General features: G+C 42.9%; 1 protein-coding gene and 1 non-coding gene across 3 annotated transcripts; both read right to left on the bottom strand.

Moving 5' to 3' along the window:
• Positions 1-2,501: 2,501 nt before the first annotated feature.
• TRNAD-GUC (transfer RNA aspartic acid (anticodon GUC)) lies at positions 2,502-2,573 on the bottom strand. Its single transcript has one exon. It is a non-coding gene; the product is annotated as a tRNA-Asp (tRNA).
• Positions 2,574-4,025: 1,452 nt separating this feature from the next.
• LOC133898996 (golgin candidate 4-like) lies at positions 4,026-10,449 on the bottom strand. Of its 2 annotated transcripts, none has more exons than XM_062339859.1 (15): positions 10,141-10,449; positions 8,989-9,087; positions 8,674-8,757; positions 8,431-8,577; positions 8,068-8,200; positions 7,909-7,964; positions 7,612-7,782; positions 7,356-7,460; positions 6,850-6,957; positions 6,350-6,646; positions 6,192-6,257; positions 5,817-6,019; positions 5,309-5,363; positions 4,801-4,986; positions 4,026-4,638 (listed from the first exon to the last, which is right to left on the bottom strand). In XM_062339859.1, exons 1-15 carry the CDS (start codon positions 10,327-10,329, stop codon positions 4,345-4,347), a joined length of 2,193 nt encoding a protein of 730 aa, XP_062195843.1. In that variant the 5' UTR covers positions 10,330-10,449; the 3' UTR covers positions 4,026-4,344. The 2 variants fall into 2 exon arrangements, with proteins under 2 accessions (XP_062195843.1, XP_062195844.1); XM_062339860.1 differs by having other exon boundaries at positions 8,700-8,757; positions 10,141-10,186.
• Between the last annotated feature and the right edge of the window lie 13,864 nt (positions 10,450-24,313).

The following is a 24,313-nucleotide window of genomic DNA, read 5'->3' as shown; positions in this document are numbered from 1 at the left end:
AATAAAGCATGCGACAAAAATTCAGATGCTTCGATACTCAAATAGATAGATAGATGGCATGCATGGGAAGATGAGACGTGACGCAATGGAGCATTTTGATATGCATACTATAAGTTTAGGTTTGTGTATGTAAGAAAAAATGATGGTTGCAAGATTTCGTCACTGCCCATTCACTGGCATTGGGCAAGCTTGATCACTTCATCTTCTAGCATGTGTAGCTAACAAACCATCGTTGAGATAGCTTGCTAATCATGCAAAAATTGCTTGCCACTATCATTTCCTTTCTTTCCCAACTTGTAAATCATTGGCTTGGAGGAGCAAGATACGAACTTGCAGTTTTTGGGAAGGCCATCCAATGGCGTATAGGATGCAGCGTATGACGTCGTCTGTAATAATTGGTGATAACAAATTGGTAACATCATTGACTTATCCGCAAGAAAAATAATTTGAAGTTTTACACGAAATCGTTTGAATTTTTGTCAACAAAAACCGATTTTTTAAATAGATATGAAATTGTACAACAGAGATAGAGGAAATATAGATGCAATATATATTAGACTTTGCAAAACTATATGCATGTGGTAAAAGCTACTTCTGAATCTTGAGGTGGGACGAGGCAAACTTGACATATACCGGAGGTAACCGTTCATTAATCCTTTTCCTGGCCTTTACAGTTTCATCAAAAAAGATATTGCAAAGATTGAAATGCTCGCTAGTATAATCCACAGTGCATGGTAATTCAATGCTATGCTTCCCCCATTTATGTTATAATGTTCAAATACTTTTGAGTAGTATAGATGAAAACTTTATAGACACAATATTTTTCTGTGTGATTACTATATGGCCTGATATAGTACAACTGCATAAGTTCTCCGTATAATCATATACGCTCATTGAAACGGCATATATTTTATCGAAGAATATATTCAGACCAGCGCATTTTGATGTGCCAAAATTATCCAATTTCTCCATCTCACATACACGTGGTTGGTGGCTCACAATGTTGTTCGCAGAATGTACGAGTTGGACAGGATCGAAAGGATGAGACTCTTTAGAGTCGTTCATGGTATGCTACATCCATATGGAATTATCTTGTAACACATGCAGATGATAAATCCTAATGAAAGCTTATAACTCAAGTCTCAAGTCTATGCAGGCATACATGAGTGAAAGGGGAAAGGTCACCTGCCCAACATACTGAAACTGAAGATGCACAGGACACAATTGATTATGGGAAAAGCAGATTTGTATAGGCATAATTGCTTTTTAATTTGCATCCATTTTATTAACTTGAAAATGTACAAATTACAGAGCGACAGAGATAGAAGTGATGGTATCGTCGATCAACCATCAGCAGGTGAGCAACTAAAGTATAGTCTTTTTTTTCACTGCAACTTTTTAACAAACAGCGGCGTCTGTTCCTGAACCTTTGGTTGACTAGGTTAATGAGTTGAGTATAGAAGGAAAACGAAAGGCATGTTTTCTTTAGAATCTTTACACAAAAATTTGCCACGTGTCATGGTTTTCTTTAGCAGTGTCTCCAAAACGCCGAAATATATATGATCACAAGAGGAAACGTGCGTGCAGCGTGCCACCGATTTTGAAAGCTTGATGTGCGAAAGAAATATAACAAAAGTACAAGACAAAATTATGGGGCGTGGTTGGCTGCACTGCACCCAAGTCAACTGCAGTTCCATACTACTCCATTCGCAATGCGGTTTTGGGGTAAGTGAGAAAACGAGAAAACAAGGCAAGGAACATGTCATGGATGGTGATTTTCTTACAACATCCATGTTATGGAGGAGGATGACGGATCAGTGTGGTGAATAAGCGCGAGCTGATTAGAACGGGCTTCATGCACTGCGAGTCAGATTAGAACGGATCAGATTCAGCAGGGATCAGACGGACGGCTGAACAGTTGCAGACACTGATAAGTGCTTCATTCAGCCATCAGCCATCAGCCATCAGCCATCACCATCAGAGATCACTTACCAAGCTAGCCGATAATCTTATCTGCAGTCCACTGAATTTCGCCTGCCAGAGGAGAGCAGTGAAACATGGGAGGTGGATGCATGTATGGCTAGTTCATTCATTCGCATACGATTTCAGGGCATGCGCGTGATAGCCTGTTGATTGTTTTGTGTTGCTGTACGGGATTATAGGGTTCATCATATATGTCGCAATGACCACATAATGCAGTCGGCAGAGGATCCCTCGCCTCTGAAATCAAGCTGGGTGCCTGGTTTACATTACTATGGTATATGCGACCAAAGAAATGCAGAAGCAGAGAATGATCGATTCCAAAATAACAAGCAAATTTTGATGAGCGGGTGCATCTATCAGTCATCTCCGATAACATTTAGATCCTTGATTTGAAGAAGCAGAGTTAGGACTCACGTATTAGTTATCGGATCAATTGGAGAAGCAGAAAAGAGAGAGAAAGGCAGCACACACAAAAGAACACGGTGAAAAAAGATATATATATATATATGTATATATCGCGCCGTTGCCGGGGATCGAACCCGGGTCACCCGCGTGACAGGCGGGAATACTCACCACTATACTACAACGACTTGTTTGAAGTGGTAATGGCAGAAATAAATTATGATCACTGTTTTCTCCAAAGGCTACACATCATCAAAACTTCGTGAGGCCTGTCCAGCGTCCAGCGAACGTCAGAACTGCAGTAGCCATTTTTTTTTTACTCAGGTTTTGGCGATGCAAGTTACTCTAGTAGAACTTCGCAATCTGAATGCATACTGTTACTGTATTCTGTGTTCTAGTATCATCCAGGTTCAAAAATGCGAAATGCGCCCCCCCCCCCCCCCGCATTCTTGAAATGCGTAAAATTTGAGTAAAAATTCAAATGAATTCGTGAGGTCAAACCCGGTTGACCAAGACCAAAAATGCTTGAATCGGACTCTCGAAATCTGACCGGTTTTGTGACTTTTGTCGATATTCAATCGTATTCATCGTATTTCGATCAATGTTGAAAACACTTGAATTCTTTGAAAATTGTCCGGTTTCCCGGTTTATCGAGAGCATTTCTTGAATTTCAATGAAGTTAAAAAAACAAAAAAATAGTTCAACCTTGTAAAATCAATAACTAATTCATCTGAGCTTCAAATCAAGTGAAAAAAAATTATTGGTTTTCTTGTAACATGATCTACATGATAAAAGTATTTATACTCATGAAAAAGTTGAATATTTTCTAAAACTAGTTAAATGCATACTTAATTCTTTTCTAATCTAAAAATCATGAAAGTAATTTGGTTAGTCTTCTTACATGATCCTATATCTTTTAAAAATACATGAACTCATGAAATAGTTATTGTAACATACAGGGTTTTGTAAATGTGTTGCAATTAGATTAATTGATAACTAACCCATCACACTAAAAAATTAGTTAAACCACTTTTATTAGTTTACTTATACTATGCTTTATGTAAAAAAATAGTGGTAGACATGAAAAATTTAATTACAGTGCTGTTTTTTAACATGTTCACTTCATGCTTGTGAACTTTATAAAAATTATGGAGAAATTAATAAAACTCTAAATGAAGTGAAACAAATTCTAAAGATCCTCCTAAGATACACCATACATTAAAAAAAATATTTTTTTTGCATGTTAAGCTTTTTTTTATCGTAATGGACCAAATCATCATGTTCATACGGCCCATTTTAGTATTTTCTTTTTTAAAAAAAACTTCCTCTATATAAAATATTATGCAAACGACATTATCTTTAAATTTTTTTCACAGGTTCTCTAGTATTTTGAGAAATTTTCATGATTTTCTATTTTCTTGAATTCAAATTTCAAATTTTGATCGGTTTAGGAATTCAATACGACTTGAATGTGTCGAATTTCATGAATTTCAATCAATATTCGTCGCATTTGTGAACCCTGTATCATCTGAAAAAGGATACCCAAGATCAAGACACATCGCCCATTCTCTTCAACATAACACATCACGATACTCGGATACTGCAATACACACGTTCGGTATGGATCAGATCCTTAATACTGAGGTCGATACAAAAAAATTATCTCATATTTTCATAGCAGTACAACACAGGTATATAGGGTTCCGATTGCCGAACCATACATTGTATAGTCAACAGTTGTGTATCTCCATTTCTCATCGAATGGCAGAGATCCATTTACATACCGACTTCTTTACACTCCTTAGAAGGGAAAACAGACCGAAAAAGGAGGGTAACTTTTAATTAACTATCATCATCAAATTGTCAACGAATGAAACGAATAGCATAACCTTAGGATGCAGGTTCCCCCACGGAAGAAAAAGTATCCGATACTGTACAGTATACATTTGATTGCTGCAGTCATCTTGGAGGTGGTCTCGAGAACGGAGTCTGCGCTGATGAGTATGTCGATGATGTGAGTGGAACTGTTGAAAATTCGGAGTCCGGACGACTGAACAGATGCGGCCTTGTCGAAGGGCCAGGTGCAAGGTTTGCGGGATGCTGTGATTGTTGCGCACTCAACGGATTACTGGTACTAGTGGCAGCTTGGCTCTCTTCCTGCGACAGCCTTGAAGCTTCTCGTTTCTCCCTTTCTTGTTTATCCCTTTCTTCAGTCTCCTTGAGCAGAAAGTCCACCCATAGGTCTGCAAATGACTGCACATAATAGCACAAGGACAAGGAGGATACTAATATCAACCAACAGGGTGTAACATAATGCAAAAATACAACATGATGGCCCTCATATGTCTGCTGGACTTCAGCGGTGAAAGGAATAGGACTATGAAAGAACAAAGGCAAATTACATATAGATCCCACCTGGCTATCCTGAGATGCTTGAGTAGATTTGCCGGCTGAATTTCCACCAACAATTCCTCCGACTAGGCGTCCCGGGAGACCCAAAACACCACGGACAACACCCTTGCCAGCACTATTTTGTGCAAGACCAATCCTTTGCTTGTCTTCCTCGGAGAAGCCAAGCATGCGAACAATAAGGTCCAAAACCTGGGCATACCCAACATTAGAATATTATTTGACAACAAATTTGTAGTTGAGAAGTTCATGATACTAAGGGTCTGTTTGTTTGGACTGCTGCTTCTAGCTTTTCTGCTACCAGAAGTCAGAAGCCTAAATAAATGGTATTACTGAAAGGTGACTTATGGAGAAACCTGAGGAAATGAACTATGCTTTTCTGAAAAGTGATGTATTGAGAAGTTCAAAATTTATTATAAAAGCCAACAGCTAAAATTCAAAAACAGCTTTTCAGAAATACCAAAAGCAGAAACCCAAACAAACAAACCCTACATAATTTGGACAAGCTAAACACCTCTTTGCTGTGATTCCGTTGGAAGTAAGTGACAAGCAGTTTGATCACAATCCTCCTGCAAGCAAAACTTTGATTATTTGATTTGTTGCATATTTCATATAGCATCTACTGGTAGGTCCGATGAAAGTACAAGAAAAAAGTTATGTACACAAAATACACCCTGTGAAACAGAAAACTTTGATACAGAACATGATCAAATTAAATTTAAAAATGTAAAATTTGGAGATGGCATGGTATAATTGTAGATTAACAGCAGTCAAGTTTTCATCATCAATTCTCTTTTTAAAAGTAAGGAGAAAAGGTGAAAATAAGAGGAAAAGAAAACTCTGTTCACCTTTTTATTAATTTCTCCACTTCCAGTATCTTAATTTTTAGAGTCTCTACTCTTACAAGGTTTACAATCAGTACATAACACTAAACCAGCTGTTCACCCATAGTACATAACACTAAACCAGCTATCCACAAAAATCATTGCTAAAAAATATTACCACAAGAGAAGGCGGCCAACCTGTCAACAGAGTTATCTGAATCTAGTGACATCCTATTGACTGTTGTCATGCTTTGTTCTAGCGCATGTCGCAATCTTGAATTGCCATCCTCAAGCTTCTGCATGGAGCGCTTCCCATCTGCTAACATCCTCTCTGCTTGTAGAAGTTTGGTAGCTATATCTTCCTTCTCCCTTCTTGAAATTTCAATCATTTGATTTGCCACCTGCATAAAAATGATATGCTTTAGCAATGCCATTCGAAGAACTAAAAAAATGTATTATTAAAGTATGTGCGCTCACCGCATATTTAGGCATTCATGAATCTAATAAAAGTAAGAGGAACAATAAGTTGGTTAATGCTTGGTCAAGCATTTGTGGAGTATGCTCTGTTTGTACCTTCAATGACTCTGACAGCTTAGCCAATTCTTCCCTAGCAATAGTTAAATCACCTCCAAGCCGTTCCTACATACATATTAAATTAAAGATCATAATCAAGCTGAAATTTTGCAAAATAAGAAGTTTCAAACAAAGAATAATCTCAAGAATTCAATCACCTTGGCTTCACTCTCAGCATAGTACTGTCCAAGGGCAGTCTGAAGATTAAGCAGCTCCACGTTTTTCGATTCAAGTGCACTCATACAGCTTGCAAGCTTGTACTTCAAATCTTCTATTTGTTCATTTGATCTCTGGTGTTCTTCATTTATGATATTTTTGCTCTCCTCCTGCTTTGCCATCTCAACCTTTAAAGCCCTCTCTAACTGCATTATGTGAGCCCTTCGCTGCTCACACATTACCCGCAGTTCTTCAATGAGTTTACTATCTTCATCCATCTTTTCTTGGTCCTCAATGTCCTAATGAAGAACCAAGTGATTTGTTAGACAGTTGGCACATCATATTATTCCTTTTAAACAGCTGATCACATGTTGCATAAGATATTGCACATAACGTGTTTGGATAGTAGAAATGAAGCAAGTGACCACATAATCATCTCTCCCTTGTCTCATTAGGAGCTCAGCAAGTGGCAGAAAATCACAAAATAAGATTATGTGGTTACCTTATCTAACAAATGCTGCTTCAGCCGAGCCAAATCCTGCACTGCTTTCTCTCTCTCATGGGAAGCGTCCTGTAATGCTCTCTTCAATGAAGCCATCTCTTCCTTAACCTTCACAGTGGAACTACAAGAATATCAGTATTTTTATTCTCTTTGCCATTTAGTGGTATCACCAGTACTATACTCTACCAAAAATTTGTATTGTTGGCCCATAACTCGTAACTAACAGGTAATCCATACTGAAATGTACAAACTATGTGGTTTTACTATTTTTGGAAGGGTTTTACTAGCAAATACTGTAGAAAATTTCACTTCAGCAAAGTAAGAAACTTATAATGCATTGAGGCCTTGATTTTACATGAAAGTTCTGAAAAGGTCAAAATAAATGATAAATAGTGTTGCCATTGAACAAAAAATAGGCTAAAAATCTGTCCTGTACATATTCCAGAAACATAAGGTACCTTCCAAATTACATGTATGAAGTACACGACTTAAGAGCAATATTGTACCTTTTCCGAATCATAATACTTGTTAATATCTGATGTACTCTCGACAGTTTTTTGTGGGGTACTCTTCATACTTTTGAGGTCTGCCTCAAGCCTGACTTTCTCTATCTGCAGAAGCATTTTTTTGTAAAAATCCTTCACCATACGATCATTGCACTTGCCGTAGTATAGCAATGTTAAAAGCCCACAGTAGCATGTTGTACAAACTATTTTTTTTATCAATTAAACACTTGAAAGTAATGAATCCATTTATTGAGACCTTTAGATCAGAGTTCTCCTTCTGTAGAGCCATCACCATACTTCTTAGGCTCTGAAGAGATGCATCCGATATGTGCTCCTTGTCCCTTCTGCTCAGCTCATATTGCACACATCTCAAGTCTGATTTCTTCTCACTAGGTTCCTTATTTAGCTCTTCCATGCTAGTTGATATCTGTAAAATTATATTAAAAAAAGGATTTTCACACCAATGGAGTTACATTCATTGTCTTAATCGAAACGTACTGCAGACTGCAGATCAAGATACATATGAATCTACTTACATAGATAACAAACTTACCCTCTTGTTGAGTTCATTTAGTTGCTGCTGAAGAAATTTATTCTGCTTGTTTTCATCTAGATGTGGAGATATAAGATATAGACAAATAAAGGTCAGTAAATTTTAATGAGGGCTCCTGACTGTTTAAAGATGGTAACAGTTTGAACTTAACTAACATACCTTCTAGCCTCCTTATCATTTCAGTTTCTTTCTTGGAATTATTCCTCAGTTGCTGTTTCAATTGTTTGATTTCGTTTTCAAGACTAGCCTGCTTGGTAGCAAAGGACGTTCTCTCTTCCTCCAATACATTTCCCTGTAGCGTGATTTGCATTCAATAAAGAGCAGTAGTTATTTCACTCTAAACACAGGGTTTCTTTGCATAAAAATAAAAAAGATGTATAAGATCAAGATTGTTTCTTTAACACTTAATCATAGGACAAAAAGAACCTTGTCAACAACTTTCAAATAGAATGAGATTGGGGACACAATACAAGCTATTAATTTATATATTACATACAATGCGATGAAACTGCTTATAACTACCTTATGATACCCTGTCAAGGGATGCAGACCATTTGGCTGGATACCGTTCGGAGGACCACTATCGTATCCATTCTGCTTGGAGACATTCAATGAATTTCCCTGAACTGCACTTCTTTGCACTCTACTAGGTGATCTTTCCAAATTACCCTGTGAAATATGAAGTTGATAATGTATCATATTGGCATATTGCATGATAATTGATATATAGTATAACATACAAGTTCACAAAAAACACCCAGTTACATTAGAATTGGCTGAAACTGCCTTACAGCTCTCCAAACTTCTTTTAAGTGAGCCATTTTCTTCACGAAGTTTTCCCAGTTGTTCCTTTCAAAACATATACACCACATGTAAGAAAGCTTGTGAGCTACATATAATCAGTAACAATTGTTTATGCTTTCAGTGGCATCAGAACTGTCCATGGAAATACCTGTTTCTGATGTGCTAAACTAGTTAAAAAATGATTTTGGCATTGCAAAAACAATGTATCAGGTAGAAATAGTCTGGCAAGCAGATATGCCCAAAAAGGAGAAACAGAGACCTTTCGAGCACACATACCTCTTTTTCCTTCAACATTGCAGCATAATTGAAAGATAATGCCTTTATTTCAGCCTCCGAAGCTTGAAGCTTTTGAATGTCTTCCTTCAGTTTAGAAATCTGCAATGGAAAATGCAATTACATCATTGGAAATTGGTAACTGTACTACACTGTTTTCACAATTTGTCACACAGAAATGGAACCGGAGGATCTGTTCTAAGAACTAGTAGAACCTCATGCAACATACTCCCTCCATTCTTTTTATAATGCGCGCATGCATTTCAAAATTCAAACATTGTAATCTTTGACTAACAATTAGTCTAGTAACATGTAGCTTTTGTGGTACAAAAACGGTACCATTAGGTTAGTATTTGAAAGTTTTTTCCTATGATTATAATTTTGTTGCTAAAAACAATGCAATATTAGTGAAATTAATGGTCAAAGTGATTTTGTAGACTGCACCGGGTCAAACCACGCCCTATATTTCGAAAGAGGGAGTACTAAATAATAGTTTTCTTTGCATTTCAATACTTGAAGGGACCTGGATATTCAGTAGTATTTATAAAATCTTCCAAAAGCTAACGACAGCCAATCAACAAGTTTTGCTATGAACATATAGTCCACATGCAATGTCCTCATTTGGATCACACTCTGTCTTACCAAGGGGTTTAGTTTTCACTGCTTGTAACCATCTGCTAGTTGAACCATTATTCACAACATTTCCTGGGAAAATAGGATCAACATACTAAGATTTCAGCATTCTGCCAACTTAGAGAGAAAATGTTGTCAGAAATGACCACAAGCTTGCGCACCCTAACGCAAGCCACAAAAAACGCTCAATCAATCAATCGGCAACAAAGGCTACACTAACCTTTACCGATCCCTCACCCTTCTATCCATCAACAGCAACTACTCTTTCCTTAAACCCACACATGAACACTCCAGATACTCCTTTTTTCTTCCCAGTAACAAGAACCAGTTCATCAATGCGAATTGCCCTCTAATACCCTGGCTATAGGTGCGGGCTGAGCGATTCATATCATAGCATCAAAAAGGTTAAGCAGTCGGACTCCCAAAGTCAGAGCTTCGGATCTCACTGAGAAACCCGACGCAGCGGAGCCTCTACTCGACCCTATTCGCAAGGGAAGTTTTGCCGCGGGGGAGGGGGGTTACCTCGTCGGGCTCGGCACCGGGACCGGAGCGGGAGTACCGCCGCCGCCTCCCCGAAGACGGAGGCGTGGGCGCGTTGTCCCCGTCCCTCGCCGGAGACGGCGTCGCGGGGTCCTCGTCTGCTGCGGCGTCATCGACCTCGCCGGCGAGCCGGGAGAGGCTCTCGCGGTAGGTCGCGATGGAGCTCCGCATCTCCGCGGCGGGCGCCACCGCTCCTGCCGGGCCGATCCGTGGCTAGGGTTTGCGGCGGCGCGGCGAGAAAGGGGCTGGGAAATCTGAGAGGTGGGAATGGGATGGGTGTAACGGAGGGAGGCAAACGCAAACGCTAGACGTTAGGGACGAAGGCACGTTTTTTTTTCCTTTACAAAATTTTAATTTTCATTGCGGTTTGACTTTCTTGCACGTGTTACACGTTTTAATTTTAATTTTATGATATCTTTTGTATCCCTCAAAGATGATAAAAAAGGCCTTGTTAGGAAAAGTTAAAGACTTATTTTAGAGCGTGTGTCTATTTGTCGCTCGGCACGCACTCATCTACAACCGCTCGATGTGAATTCATCGTGCTGCATTCTGAGAGGTGGGAATGGGATGGGTGTAACGGAGGGAGGCAAACACAAACGCTAGACGTTAGGGACGAAGACACATTTTTTTTCCTTTACAAAGTTTTAATTTTCATTGCGGTTTGACTTTCTTGCACGTGTTACATGTTTTAATTTTAATTTTATGATATCTTTTGTATCCCTCAAAGATGATAAAAAAGGCCTTGTTAGAATTATAAAAAGTTAAAGACTTATTTTAGAGCGTGTGTCTATTTGTCGCTCGGCACGCACTCATCTACAACTGCTCGATGTGAATCCATCGTGTTGCATTCGATGCGGAAAAATCAATGCGCGTTGGCGTTCACATGGTAGCCACCGGATTACCCCCCACACTGCATCTGTTTGACCCATCCACTCCCTTATCTGATCCCCTCTTCCACATCTCGACTCGCTCTAGATCACATGAGGGCCATCCCCCCGCATCCAGTTCGATGGATCCTGTTGCTCTCGGGGTGCGGTGCTACCTCGACGCTTCCACTATCTCGCACGTGCCCTTGGGCGACTTCACCATCACTTTTCGCGTGAGCGCCCATGAAGTAGGAGGTGGCCATCCATAGCAGTTCGCCCATTGTGCGCAGCGGACACAGGGAGGTAGATGGTGTTCGCCTCCACAACCTCGGTGGCGCCGCGAGAGTTGCAGGGCGGTTCGCCGCTGGAGGTCATGGATTGGGCGGCCACCTCCTCATCAACCGTCCTTTTCTTTCTCTCGCTCCCATCATTTTCCCCATCCCAGCTTTCTCTCGGCTCCTTCTACTGCCCCAGAACCGTAGCACCACCTTCAGATTCCCTCCAGCTTCTGCTCCAGTGGTTGGATCTCGCTGCCATGGCGCCTTGGTAAGCTCCTCCCTCCTGTCACTCTGTAGCAATCACTTTGCTTAGCCCGCTGCCCCTAGATGTTGCTGCTTGCGCTGGTTTGGGCAAGTAATTTTGCGGGGACGGGGCACCCGGCGAATCTGGAGTGCGTGGGTTTCACTCGGAGAGGGAATCGCTTTCTTGCTCAATAGTTAGTGGGTGTTGTGTTCAGTGTTGTTTCAGTTCGGGGCATTTAGCTTGGGTCGTGATAACGGATAGTCTGGTGCTTGTTGATGGAATTTCCTTTATCGAAGCGTACGAGTGGTCAGTGGTGACTGCTAAGGTTTGAACTAGAATGCAGAGCGGTGCTACGCTAAGGAGGTTGACCCTTAGCTCGCTAAATTGTCTTGCTAGATTGTAGTTTTAGCAACTCGGCTGCACTAAGTAGAGTGTTTCTTAGCCTAAATTAGGCAACAATAGAGAGTGGGCAGCTCTGTCACGTGCGATGAATTTTGTATTTACTACAGTGTTATCACTGCAGTCCTACAACTTAGGCAAAACATTAAGGGAACTTTGCTAAGTATAACACAACAAAGTAAATAAATGTGAGGAACCGTTCAAATAATATTATAATTGATCATCCGGAGAATCATTATTCGTAATCATAAATGATTAACTAGAATACCATCCACGTAGTCCCGGTATGTATTTTGTGCCCAAAATCAGAATACATGCATTTCCAACATATAACATCACATCAAGACTTAAGAAAGAGCGAATAATTAACCTTATATTACAAGTTCTTAAGCATTCAACCATTTACAATAGATTACACAAAAGATTAGATCAACTACGCAGCGAAAATAAAACTATAGATAACAGAAAAAGAGTGGAGCCATATGCTCTTAGGCTCCACCCCAAAAACTTCGTCACTCGAGAGTAGTTGCATACTCAAACCTTCCACCAACAACGGTGAGCATGAAGTAGCAAAAAATGAGCTCCTTCTCACCAGAAGTACCTGAAAAAGCAGCGTGAGTACAAACGTACTCGCAAAACTTAATCTATATAATGTACATATAGATAACCCGACTCTAAGGATTATGCATTGAGCCATTAGCAAGGAGAAGACCACAAGGTTAAATAAATTCATGTGGGTAAGCAACCTAGATATATATGTGTGAGCACCTATACTTAACTAAGAAAACCTTTCCAAATCTGTAAACAGCATGAACCTAAAAGTAAATGGAACCATCTAATGTAATCAATGACTATTGATAACCATGTGCAAAAAAATCATACCAACCATCTCACATTCGTGAATCTACGATCGATGCAATTTAACAGGAGCATGCTCATAACCGAGAGTGCGGCAATTCGAATTATTTTTACACCCAGCAGGGGTACAACTTTACTCACACGATATGAGGACCATACGCCTTGAGTGACCACACAGGCTCATGCAAGGGGGTACCTGTGTCAACCTTTCTCATACCCGGAACCACCCACTTTCAATGCTCCTATAGCACCAGGATTACCACGAGCGTGTCTTGGACACCTCCGGCTCCTCGCCACCATGCTTCTCCTTTTCTTTTCCTTTTACGCGTCATAGGGCCACAAGACAAGTGTTAGCATGATATATGATATTCGGCTTACCTTACTATTAGATCAGCTTGTAGTTAGTACGGAAAGTGTTAGAGCCAACTGCACCGACGGACGGTGCTTAAACGATGCAAGCGGTCTATGGTGCTTAGGCTCCTCTCTCGAACTACCACAAGGAACTCCTCCGGGGTAGAAGACGCCCCTAGCACCGCTCACATCTTGCCTCAACCTCACCACTCATCCAACCATCAAAATCATAATCATATTTATGAATAATAAGTAAGCCCTAAGCTCGCGAACAACGGATGAACCATTGCTCGACTTTTACTGAGGACCTATGCAATTCTAAGCATTTTGAACGACTCTTAAGTTAGACATCGACTATGTTATCAAGGCTACAAGGATATGGATAATCAATAACTTTAGATAGAGATAATACATCAACATAGGTTCTACCCGATAGACGCCCGACATCAACTCACTGTACACGCAAACTTACATAAAGCTTAACTTATTAATTTAGACTCCATAATTCAATCAAATAGTGCAATATGATTAGATGCTTGCCTTGCTGCTTTGAGGTTTGTCTGATACTTCCCATACAACGCTCGCAAAACTCTGGGAGGTTTGTGTTGCCTTCACTCGCTTGGATCGTCAGCACAATGCTCTCTAAAAGGAATAAGAATACATTGCATAAATAATAAACGATGGAAAAGGGTGCACATGATGCATACTTGAATAATACTAGAGCGTCATGCTTTGAAAACATTTGCAAAAGATCGCTAAGTGATTAGGGTTTTAAAGTTTGAAACCCCGGACAAGCTAACATAAGTGCATATAGCCTTGCCCAACTGGTAGTCAGACCGACGTAGAGGTGGTGGTTAGACTGCCGACTTGCAAAGAGTTTTGGCCTCTGGCGACCAGACTGTAGGCATGCTGGTGGTCAGACCACTATACGTGGTCAGACCGGTCCTAGTGGCGGTCTGACCCTTGTATAGGGTTTTCAACTCGGATTCTTTGGCCCTAACTGGCAGTCAGACCGGTCCTATCGGTGGTCAGACCGGCCCTATCGGTGGTCAGACCGCAAGACCTCACCAACAGTGCCTTTGCGGGGTTGCAGGCGAGGACTCCGGCGAAACCTTCAATGACGAAGGTATCAAAATACTCTATGGGACTAGTGAGGTGCTTCTAAAGTGATTTGGACAACATTCACCGAGCTAAACTCAAAATACCCAATGGATTGGATCTAGACTAGGTTGAACTTGGGTTTAAACGACATGCGATTCGAATCGAGCTCAAAAATAATGGGGAAACCATAGGGGATACCTCACCTTAATGTATGGTAGCTTCCTAGCGGATCAATCCACTCTAGAGAAGCTTCGGTTTGGAGATCGGGCTCCGGTGTGGCATGCAGGCTTGAGGTTGGATGAGCGTGCCTCTGGCGAGGGAGAAAGGAGAGGAGCTCAGGGAAGTCCTCCGGAAGGTTAGGGTGGTTCCCACCGCCGATCTTCGATCATCGTGGACATCGAGGTGGAGCTCTCCATCTCTCTCTAAGGTGGAGTGGGGAAGAGAGTGAGGAAGTGAGTGAGAGAGAGAGAAAGAGAGTGATCGATTCACTTAAGTTGAGCCTCTGCACTCTGACAGTCAGACTGCTAATGCTCCCGATCAGACCGTGGTAAGTTCACGTGGTAAGTCCATGTGGCTGCACACTTGGCAGTCAGACCACGGGTCAACCCGGCCAAACCGCGAGGGTGGTTTTTGCTGAATTTTTCTAAGTGTCCCATTATCTTCACTCTCCACCTTTTTCTACGTATTTAGGGCTTCTTCAAAGTGCTCTAAACCATCTCTAAAGTACTTGAAACACATTTCGACTCAACTCGATAAACAAATACATATAATTACATGCGACGATGATCATGCATGCTTAATTACGTAATTAGCATTTGAGGATGTGACAAACCTCCCTCCTTAAGAAGAATCTCATCCCAAGATTTGGTAGACTTAGGGAGAAGGTGATGGTGGTGGAATGGGAAAGATTTCTCCTCAATTGGAAATAATCACGTCGACTTTCATCGATGGGAAGAAAAGATAATCATTGGACTTCCCTATGAATTAGCAGTCAGACCACAGCTAGGCTCGGTCAGACCGTAGCTCAGTTGGACCATGAAAATGGTGGTTAGACTGAAATCTATACAGAGAGTTTTGGGCTCTAACAGTCAGACCGCAAGTCTCGTGGCAATTAGACTGCTAGGAGCAGGTTTCTCCCGGTTGAATGGTTTCTAAGTGCACTCTTTGGAACAAAATTTTCATTCGACACCATGATGAATAGAGACATGTGAGTTGTCAAAATTGTGCAAAATTACAATGACATTTACAAGTTCTAAAAAAGCTCGGGATACTCAAAGCGGATTTTATCCTCACGCTCCAATGTCGCCTCGTCTTCGGTGTGGTTGCTCCATTGGACTTTGATGAACTTTATAGAATGTCGTCGAGTCTTGTGTTCCACTTCGTCCAAGATTTGGATTGATCACTCACAATACGAAAGATCTGGTTGCAACTTTTGGTTTGCAATTTCGATCACTTCGGTTGGAACTCAAAGGCATTTCTTCAGTTGTGACACGTGGAACACGTTGTGGATAGTGGAGAGGGATGGAGGCAAGTCCAATTGATAAATCACCTCTCCACGTCGAGCAATAATTTGGAATGATCCCACGTATCAAGGTTCTAGCTTCCATCTGACTTGAAAGCGTCAAACTCCTTTGAGTGGAGAAACCTTGAGATACACAAAGTCTTCAATCTCGAACAACAATTCTCTCTAGTGGCGATCCACATAGCTCTTCTGTCGTGATTGAGCCGTGAGAAGATTTCTGAACAGTTAAAACATGCTCTTATGCCTCTTTGACCAAATTCGGACCTAGAAAAGCCATTTCGCTGAATTCGGACCAATTCAACGACGTTCAACATCTACGGCCATAGAGAGCTTCAAACGACGACATTTCAATACTCGCTTGATAGCTATTGTTGTAAGAGAACTTGGCGACTGACAAGTATATCTCCCACTTGTTCCCATTGAAGGTGATATACCCTAGAGGCAATCATAGAGATGATTGTATCACATGTCTATGTTCATGTACTACTGAATAATGTGTTATTCCACGAATGACTATTGTTTACATTGATTGTCAAGCATGTGACTTGTTTATAAAACTCTTTGTTTATATCAGGATGTTATTCTTAGTTGATCCCTGGTGGCATATCATTGTGATGATACATAAGACCAGCATATGTATTGATTGTGGATCATAGGTATAGAGATACCAGGTCAATAATGTGGGTATTTATGTTAGAGAATATGATATTGGATAGACCAACCTTGAGATACTGCTGGGATTGTTATTTATGATGTGCCATCAGTTGTTATCTCAAATAGTGTACCTGTAAGATTCTTAGACCTGGGATTGTCATTTATTCCCAGAATGTGTAGTGGCATACTTTGAGGCTACCAAACGCTATTCCGTAACTGGGTAGTCATAAAGGTAGTTTTTGGGTTGTCACGAAACATGTCGTGAGGTATGGGTGTCGGAGGGTTGAACTCCTCAAGCGGGGATCCGGAGGGACCCCCTTTGAGATTCGGCCGGGGGATGATTCTGAATCCGCTTCGTAGGTGAAATAAATGGGAGTAAATGAGATGCAGGTGGAGATGGAATAATCGGATGCAGGAATTAGTAAATGCTTAGGGGATTTTTAGACAGGTTCGGGTCGCACTGAGCATAACACCCTACTCCTGTGTGTATGCTATAAATGCTCTAAGAATGTCTCTCGGAGAATCTGCTGGGTTACAAGAATATTTGTCTAAGTTTAGATCTTCGTGCTCCTTGCTCTTCGGTTTATCTGTCTTCTGTGCTTCGGTGTTGGTCGTCGGTCGTCAAGGATTCGATCCCTCGTCCCCTTCTCCGGGGAGCCCGCCCTGCTTATATACCCGCCAGGGCGGTAGCGTGCCCAGAAAGGATGGCGTGAGTTCCAAGGCACCATAAATGGAAAGCAACCATCATGGGCTACTGCGCGAGGTGACGGGGAGGGTTGACAATGCGCCCCCGTCCGATCTTGTTCGTCATCATGCCGCTTTTCAACAGGCGCTGTGGGGACGGCCCACCGGGCAACCACCGAGCAGCTCGGCGTGCCCGCCCGGTCAGAGCAGGCCTGACACAGCAGGGCGGCAGACGGTGTGCCTCGAGCTCTGCGACGTTATCCCGAGGCGCGCCGGATGACGCGCGATGGGACCCGTGCATTGAATGCCCCCACGCCTCCCTGTCAGTCTGTGGCAGGGACTGGCAACAGGCATGGGGGGAGTGGTTGGAAGTGACAGGCCATGCACCCTCTTTAAATGCAGCATCGGGCATCTCTCTAGTTGACACCTCACTGCTGAGCCCTTGTGGGGACCACCGGCGAAGGACTTCTCAGGCCCTCGGGGAACTGTGAGTGCTCGGGGGCTACTGCTCGCAGCCCCGAGCACTCTCTCCCGGATACGCCCTCTCTTGGTCCTCGGGGAACTCGGGTGCTCGGGGGCCACAGCTTGCGGCCCCGAGCGCCCTCTCCCGGTACTGTACTGCTCGGGTCCTCGGGGAACTCGGGTGCTCTGGGACCACTGTTCATGGCCCCGAGCACTCTCTCCCGGGACTCGATCTTCTTTTATCATCGGGGAACTTGGGTGCTCGGGGACAACTGCTCATGGCCCCGAGCACCCTCTCCCGGAACTGGGTCTTCTCGGGTCATCGGGGAACTCGGGTACTCGGGAACCACTGTTTATGGCCCCGAGCACCCTTTTCCGGAACTTGGTCTTCTCGAACCTCGGGAAGATATTCCCTGAGGGAGGGTGCCACATGGCAGACTGCTGTCCTGGCCTCGAGACCTGGTGACCCCTGGTTTCCATGTCACCGACAATGGGCGATTAAGATGAAATTTGTTCCTCCTTGATAACGGGAGAGATATCTCTGGACCCCTCGAGGTAGTTGGATTGAGAAAGTGCATGACCATGCCAACATGATTAAAGAGTTAATCATGATGAATTCATTACTTGATCGAGTGAATGGTCGAGCTATCTCAAGGGTGGCACGTATCTCGCCTTGAGCTTGACTGGTATCGTGAGGCGAAGGGATCGGTGCATGTGTATATCAAGGTTCAGCCGATATGATCTTTTATGTATACTCGGGAGTCAACATGTCCTACTAGGGACCGCTATTGATTTTGGTTTGGAAAGGGTTTCCAAGTCGTAGCCATTTGTACATGAACCTAACGGGTCACACACTTAATTGGTTGGAACAAAACATGCGAATTGGATTCGTATATGGGTTTTGATTGGATTGTGATCCATGAGAAGTTAGGGTCCTAAAGGGTTTCCAGCGTGGGAGCTTATTGGCAAGCTCTATATAAGGAGAGGTATGGGTAGGGCGTGCCAAGATTGAGCCACTCTGAAACCCTAGCCGCAGCCTTCCACACGATCTCTCAAAACCCTAGCCGCGCGTGTGGTGCTAGCACATCGACGCTCGGCGTTTTTGCCTAGTACGTGCGGATACCGTATAGGCGCTACTGCTATTGCGGCGCTGATCTTCTCGGCGAGTTGAACGTGACATGGTCGAGGAGTTGGTCAAGGAGCACGACCACTTGCTCAGAGTTGGTTGAGGAGCACGACCATATGCTCGAGGTTGGTCGAGGAGCATGACCGCATACTCGTAGTTGGTCGAGGAGCGTGACCACTTGCGAGGAGCTGGTCACGGATCTGATCAAGAAGCTACTCGAGGAGTTTGATGCGCACGATGTTGGATTGGTATACTTCAACTATTCTTCCGCTGCACTGCGCGTCAAGCGATAAGAATCTATGATTTCCTACTAGCATGATTTCTTTGGTGAATGCGGTAGATTTTTTTTTGTTTTAGGCTAGTGTAGCCTGCCCGTTCCCCAACACCCATATGTGAGAGCACAAGCTCGAAGCATGTCCTCTAGAATCTGATTCACCCTCTCGGTTTTACCATCAGTCTAGGGATGGTATGCGGTGCTATGGAAGAGCTCAGTTCCCATGGCCTCTTGCAAGCTTCTCTAGAAATGAGAAGTGAGCTGAGTGCCTCGATCAGAAATGATCTTCTTTAGACCCATGAAGGCAAACAATTTGAGTGAGTACAACACCACATATTTCTTGACCGAATACGTGGTCTTGACAGGAAGGAAATGAGCGAACTTTGTCAATCGGTCCATAATGACCCAAATCGAGTCATATCCATGTGAGGTCTTCGGCAACCTGGTAATGAAATCCATACCGATCTCCTCCCACTTTCATGAGGGAATGGGTAAAGGTTGGAGCATACCGGTCATCTTAAGATGCTCGGCCTTCACTCTCGGTAGACATCACACTCGACAACATATCGAGCGATTTCTCGCTTCATGCGAGTCCACCAAAATCTGAGCTTGAGGTCTTGGTACATCTTAGTACTTTTCGAATGAATGGAAAACAATGAATCATAGGCTTCATGCATCCAGAATTTTCTTTCTCAATGCCTCAACCTTCGGAACCACTAGTCGGTTCCCAAACCACAAGACACTTTGGTCATCCTCAAAAAAATAGATAGCCTTGCCTTCCTTCATTTTATCATAGATCTGGGCCATGCCCTTATCATCTTTCTGTGCTGCCTTGATTTCATCCAGGAGGGTGGATTTGATCTCTAAACTTGCAAGAAATCCATCTGGGACCATTTCAAGCCCAAGTCTCCAAAATTCATCACAAAGTGTGGCATTTCTAGTTTCAGTCATAAGGCAATTGCATCTAGCCTTCCTACTCAGTGCATCGGCAACAACATTCGCCTTGCCGGGATGATAATGAACTTCCAATTCATAATCCTTGATCAACTCGAGCCACCTTCTCTGTCTCATGTTCATATGTGAAAATGTATTTGAGACTTTTGTGATCAGTATAGATATGACATAGATTTCCAAGAAGATAATGGCGTCAAATCTTCAAGGCATGCACAACTGCCGCAAGCTCTAAATTATGGGTTGGGTAGTTCTCTTCGTGATGCTTCAATTGGCGTGAGGCATAAGCCACAACTCTGCCCTCTTGCATAAGGATACATCCGAGGCCTATGCGGGAAGCATCGCAATAGACATCGAAACCTTTGTCCACCTCAGGCTAAGCGAGAACAGAAGCGGTCGTGATTAGTTTCTTTAAAATCTGGAAAGCTGACTCACATTCACTCGACCACTAGAACACATTTTCTTGCTTCAACAACTTAGTCATGGGCTTAGCAATCTTGGAGAAGTTCTCAATGAACCAGCGGTAATAACCCATAAGTCCAAGAAAACTCCGATATCGATGACATTCTTGGGCTGAACCTAATTGAGAACCTCTTGTACTTTGCTCGGGTCAACGGCAACTCCGTTCTCAGACAATACATGACCCAAAAAACTAACTTCCTTGAGCCAGAACTCACACTTGCTAAAATTGGCATAGAATTGGTGATCTCGAAGTCGGCCAAGAACAAATCGGAGATGCTCAGAATGTTCTTCTTCAGTCTTGGAGTATATAAGAATGTTGCTGATGAAAACATGGCAAACTTGTCGAGTTCCTCCATGAACATCGTGTTCATCAAATACATGAAGAATGCCGGAGCATTCGTCAAGCCGAACGACATGACGGTGAACTCATAAAACCCGTAGTGGGTGAAGAAAGCTATCTTCGAAATATCCCTTGGTCAAACTTTTATTTGGTGGTAGCCCAATCTTAAGTCAATTTTTGAGAAAACACGAGCACCGGTCAGCTGATCAAACACAATATCGATCCTAGGAAGTAGATACTTATTCTTCACCGTGACCTCATTCAGTGGACGGTAATCAACACACATCCGCAGAGTACCATCCTTCTTCTTCACAAAGAGCGCCAGACATCCCAAGGGTGAGGAGCTCGGACGAATAAAACCCTTTGATAGCAACTCCTAAATCTGCTTCTTCCAATCCGCCAATTCATTTGGCAGCATTGTAAGACTTCTTCGAAATTGGGGCCTTACCAGGCAAGAGATCAATAGAGAATTCTACTGCTCTGTCGGGTGGCATTCCTGGAAATTCTTCTGGGAAGGCACCAGAAAATTTATAGACCACATGAATATCCAGGAGATCTGTGGCTGTGACAACCTTCAGAGTGTACAAGTAGAGACCACCCTCCCCAAGGTGAAGAGAAACCCAATCACCCTTGGGATTCTTGAGAGAAACAACTCTCCTGGCACAATCAAGCCGAGCCCCATACTTGGCCAACCAATTCATTCCTAATATGACATTCATTCCTCTAGTATCCAGCAGGATCAAATTTGTAGAAAATCAAACTCCCTCAATGGGAACCTTAGCCTTAGGGACAACTCGGTTGGTTATCAACTTAGTACTTGGTGCATCAATGTGATAGGCAAAGGGTAGGGTCATGGTGACCAAATTGTGACTCAAAACATAACTATCCTTGATAAAAGAACAATTGCAGGATGAGAGTTCACAAGTAGTGTACCAGTGAGCACGATGTCGTTCTCTCAAGCCTCTTCGTTGGTGATGTGATGCACTCAACCACGTTTGGGGACGTGCGTAGCCTAGGAGGCTTAAGGAGTGGGTTGAGTGGGTGGTGGCCTTGAGCAGTCACCACGGCTCCCAGCTTCGAATAAGGGCAATCCCGTGCAAAGTGGTCGACACGCCTACAGTTGTAACACAGGCCGTCGAGGCCACCTGTCACACTCCCCTGAGAACCGGTAGGTCTTGGAGGCTATCCCTGTGGAGCGAAGAAAGATGGGCGTCGCACAATCCATATTGGTCGTGGAGCAGTCGAGGCCAACATGTGAGATGGAGGAGGCTAACTCTTCGTCCGTGTACGTTGAGAGTTCCCGCCCATGAAAGTTGACATAACCCTCTTGCGCTTCTTCTCCTCTTGGTGGTTCTTCAGCTTGAACTCCACCGTGAGAGTGGTGCTCACTGGCTTGTTTAAGTCGGCAAACTCATGCATCGATAGCCGGTCTTGCATATTAGAATTGAGGCCGTTCAAAAAGTGGTATTGCTTCCACTCGTCGGTGTTGATCTCATTCTGAGTATACTATGCAAGGTGGTTGAACACCTGCACATAATCCATCACTGATCTACCTCCTTGCTTGAGGTCTAAGAACTCCCACCTCTTGATCTTCGTGATCCCCTTGGGGATGTGAAAATCACGGAAGGCTTGGTGGAACTCTGCCTAAGACACCTGATGGTTGTGATGAGCCCATGCTTCGGATACGATTAATACCACCAATAATCCTCAAATTATACAAGGTCTAATTACAAGAGCATGTGCACGACAATTAGACCACCAGGTAAACTCGTTTCTCGCTGTTTATATTTCCTTGGATGGATTACTACTAAATTCTTATGATGTTTTATTGCTTAGGAACATGGGAGAAGCAGCACAACCTTACCCATACGTCACCCTTTGAAGGTCAAGTCTACTCAGACTCGAGGCTGAGCTCTAGTCGTGGTTGAGATCGTGGTTGTGGTCGAGTTTCAGGACATCACGTCAGTAAAACGGGCATAACTCTCTCGTACGAAGTCCGTTATAGGCGTTCTTAGACTTGCTGGAAAGCTTATGTCGAGCCCTTTCTAATGGATCTATGCTCGACCAAATATTCCTTATAGTTTAGTTAGAGTCAAAGGAATAAGATGCTGCATCACCGTTCTGGACCATGTCAGGTTTTGTAATCGTGTCGAGGTCAGAGTCCAAGTTGTGCACGCCTCTTTCCACGGCTGCACAACCCTAGGTTGATCCACTCATGTCTCCCTATAAATATACGGTAGCTATCATAGTTTAGGCTCGGATTTAGCTTAGATTATTCTGTTTTAAACAGTTTTACCGTTTATCGGTTTGTTGAACCCCAAACTCGAGTACTTCATTGGTAATTAGCAATATTCAGATTGCATCTATTTGTTCTTGCTTGTGTTCTCTATTCTCTTGCGGGAAAAGCCTTCTTGGCGAGGTCAACCACGTCTTGGTACGGTTGATAACTACAGAGTAGTGGTTGCAAGGGTTCTGGATCTATTCTGTTCGGAGCCTTTGGATCATCAATGTCAAAACTCCACCAATCGACTTATCATATTACCTTCGGAAGATCGAGCAAAGGCGCATCAGGTTGGCGGCGTGCATGGCCAGAAAGTTGGACCACCATGCGCCAACAGCGCCCTGAAGCTGATGTGCGGTGAAGAGAGCCTTCTCGTAGTCCTCTCATCAAAGGAGAGTGAGCTTCTGCTCGATGGTGTAAAGCAAATGGTCGGCGTCAAGAGGATCCTCAGTTCGCGTGAAGGTGGTCCACTGAGTTTGAAGAAAATTCTAGAAATCATCTCGGCACCTAGCCCCACCTCCTTCATGAAGGGCGGTGTTACGCACGAGAGCTTTGAGTAGCGTCATCTGAGCTTGACAGTTTTGTTCAATTTGCATTAGGACATCTGCCATACTCGGCGGTAGAGGCGATCAAGGGTTGTTTTCATTAGAACCCTTAGGAAGATCATTCCTGAGATTCTAACGGGTCCTCATCCTGTTGTGATGATAAGATGAAAGAGGGAAAGATCGAACTCCGACATAGCATAATAGCATTAGCCGGATATCATTTGATTAGATCCCATAATATCGTACATTGGAAAAACACATGCAAATGGGTGATAGAAAAAAATGAAGGCATACTCGATTCCTATCTACACATTTCTTTCTTGAATGCATCTCTCCTCAACGAACATCAAGATCACATGCATTCATATATACAATAATTACCAATCATCACCTTTCTCGCTATCTATTATTTCTTGCATGTACGGTGCATGTGCATCTTGCCACACAAGTGACATTTCATATGTTGTTGCTAACGTATTCATTTTTCGTACCACCGCCTTACGGGACACCCCATATAATCGCCACATGGGTAGATGACCATATCTATCATCATATGGTAGATGTTCATATGTTATTGCTAACGTATTCACTTCCCGTACAATCACCGTACGGGACACACCAAGCCCCTGCCTCGCACTGGTTGAGCTCCCGATATTTACCGTCATCAGGATGCATTCCTTACCTTTTTTTCGTCGATGCAACATGATTCATGAAAAGGAACATCACAATGCGAAACTAAATGACGTAATCGTCGCAC

The sequence above is a fragment of the Phragmites australis genome, chromosome 18, assembly GCF_958298935.1.
Source record: "Phragmites australis chromosome 18, lpPhrAust1.1, whole genome shotgun sequence".
Lineage (NCBI taxonomy): Eukaryota > Viridiplantae > Streptophyta > Magnoliopsida > Poales > Poaceae > Phragmites > Phragmites australis.
Note: the sequence above shows the minus strand (reverse complement) of the source record. Positions and strands in the feature narration are given on the sequence as shown.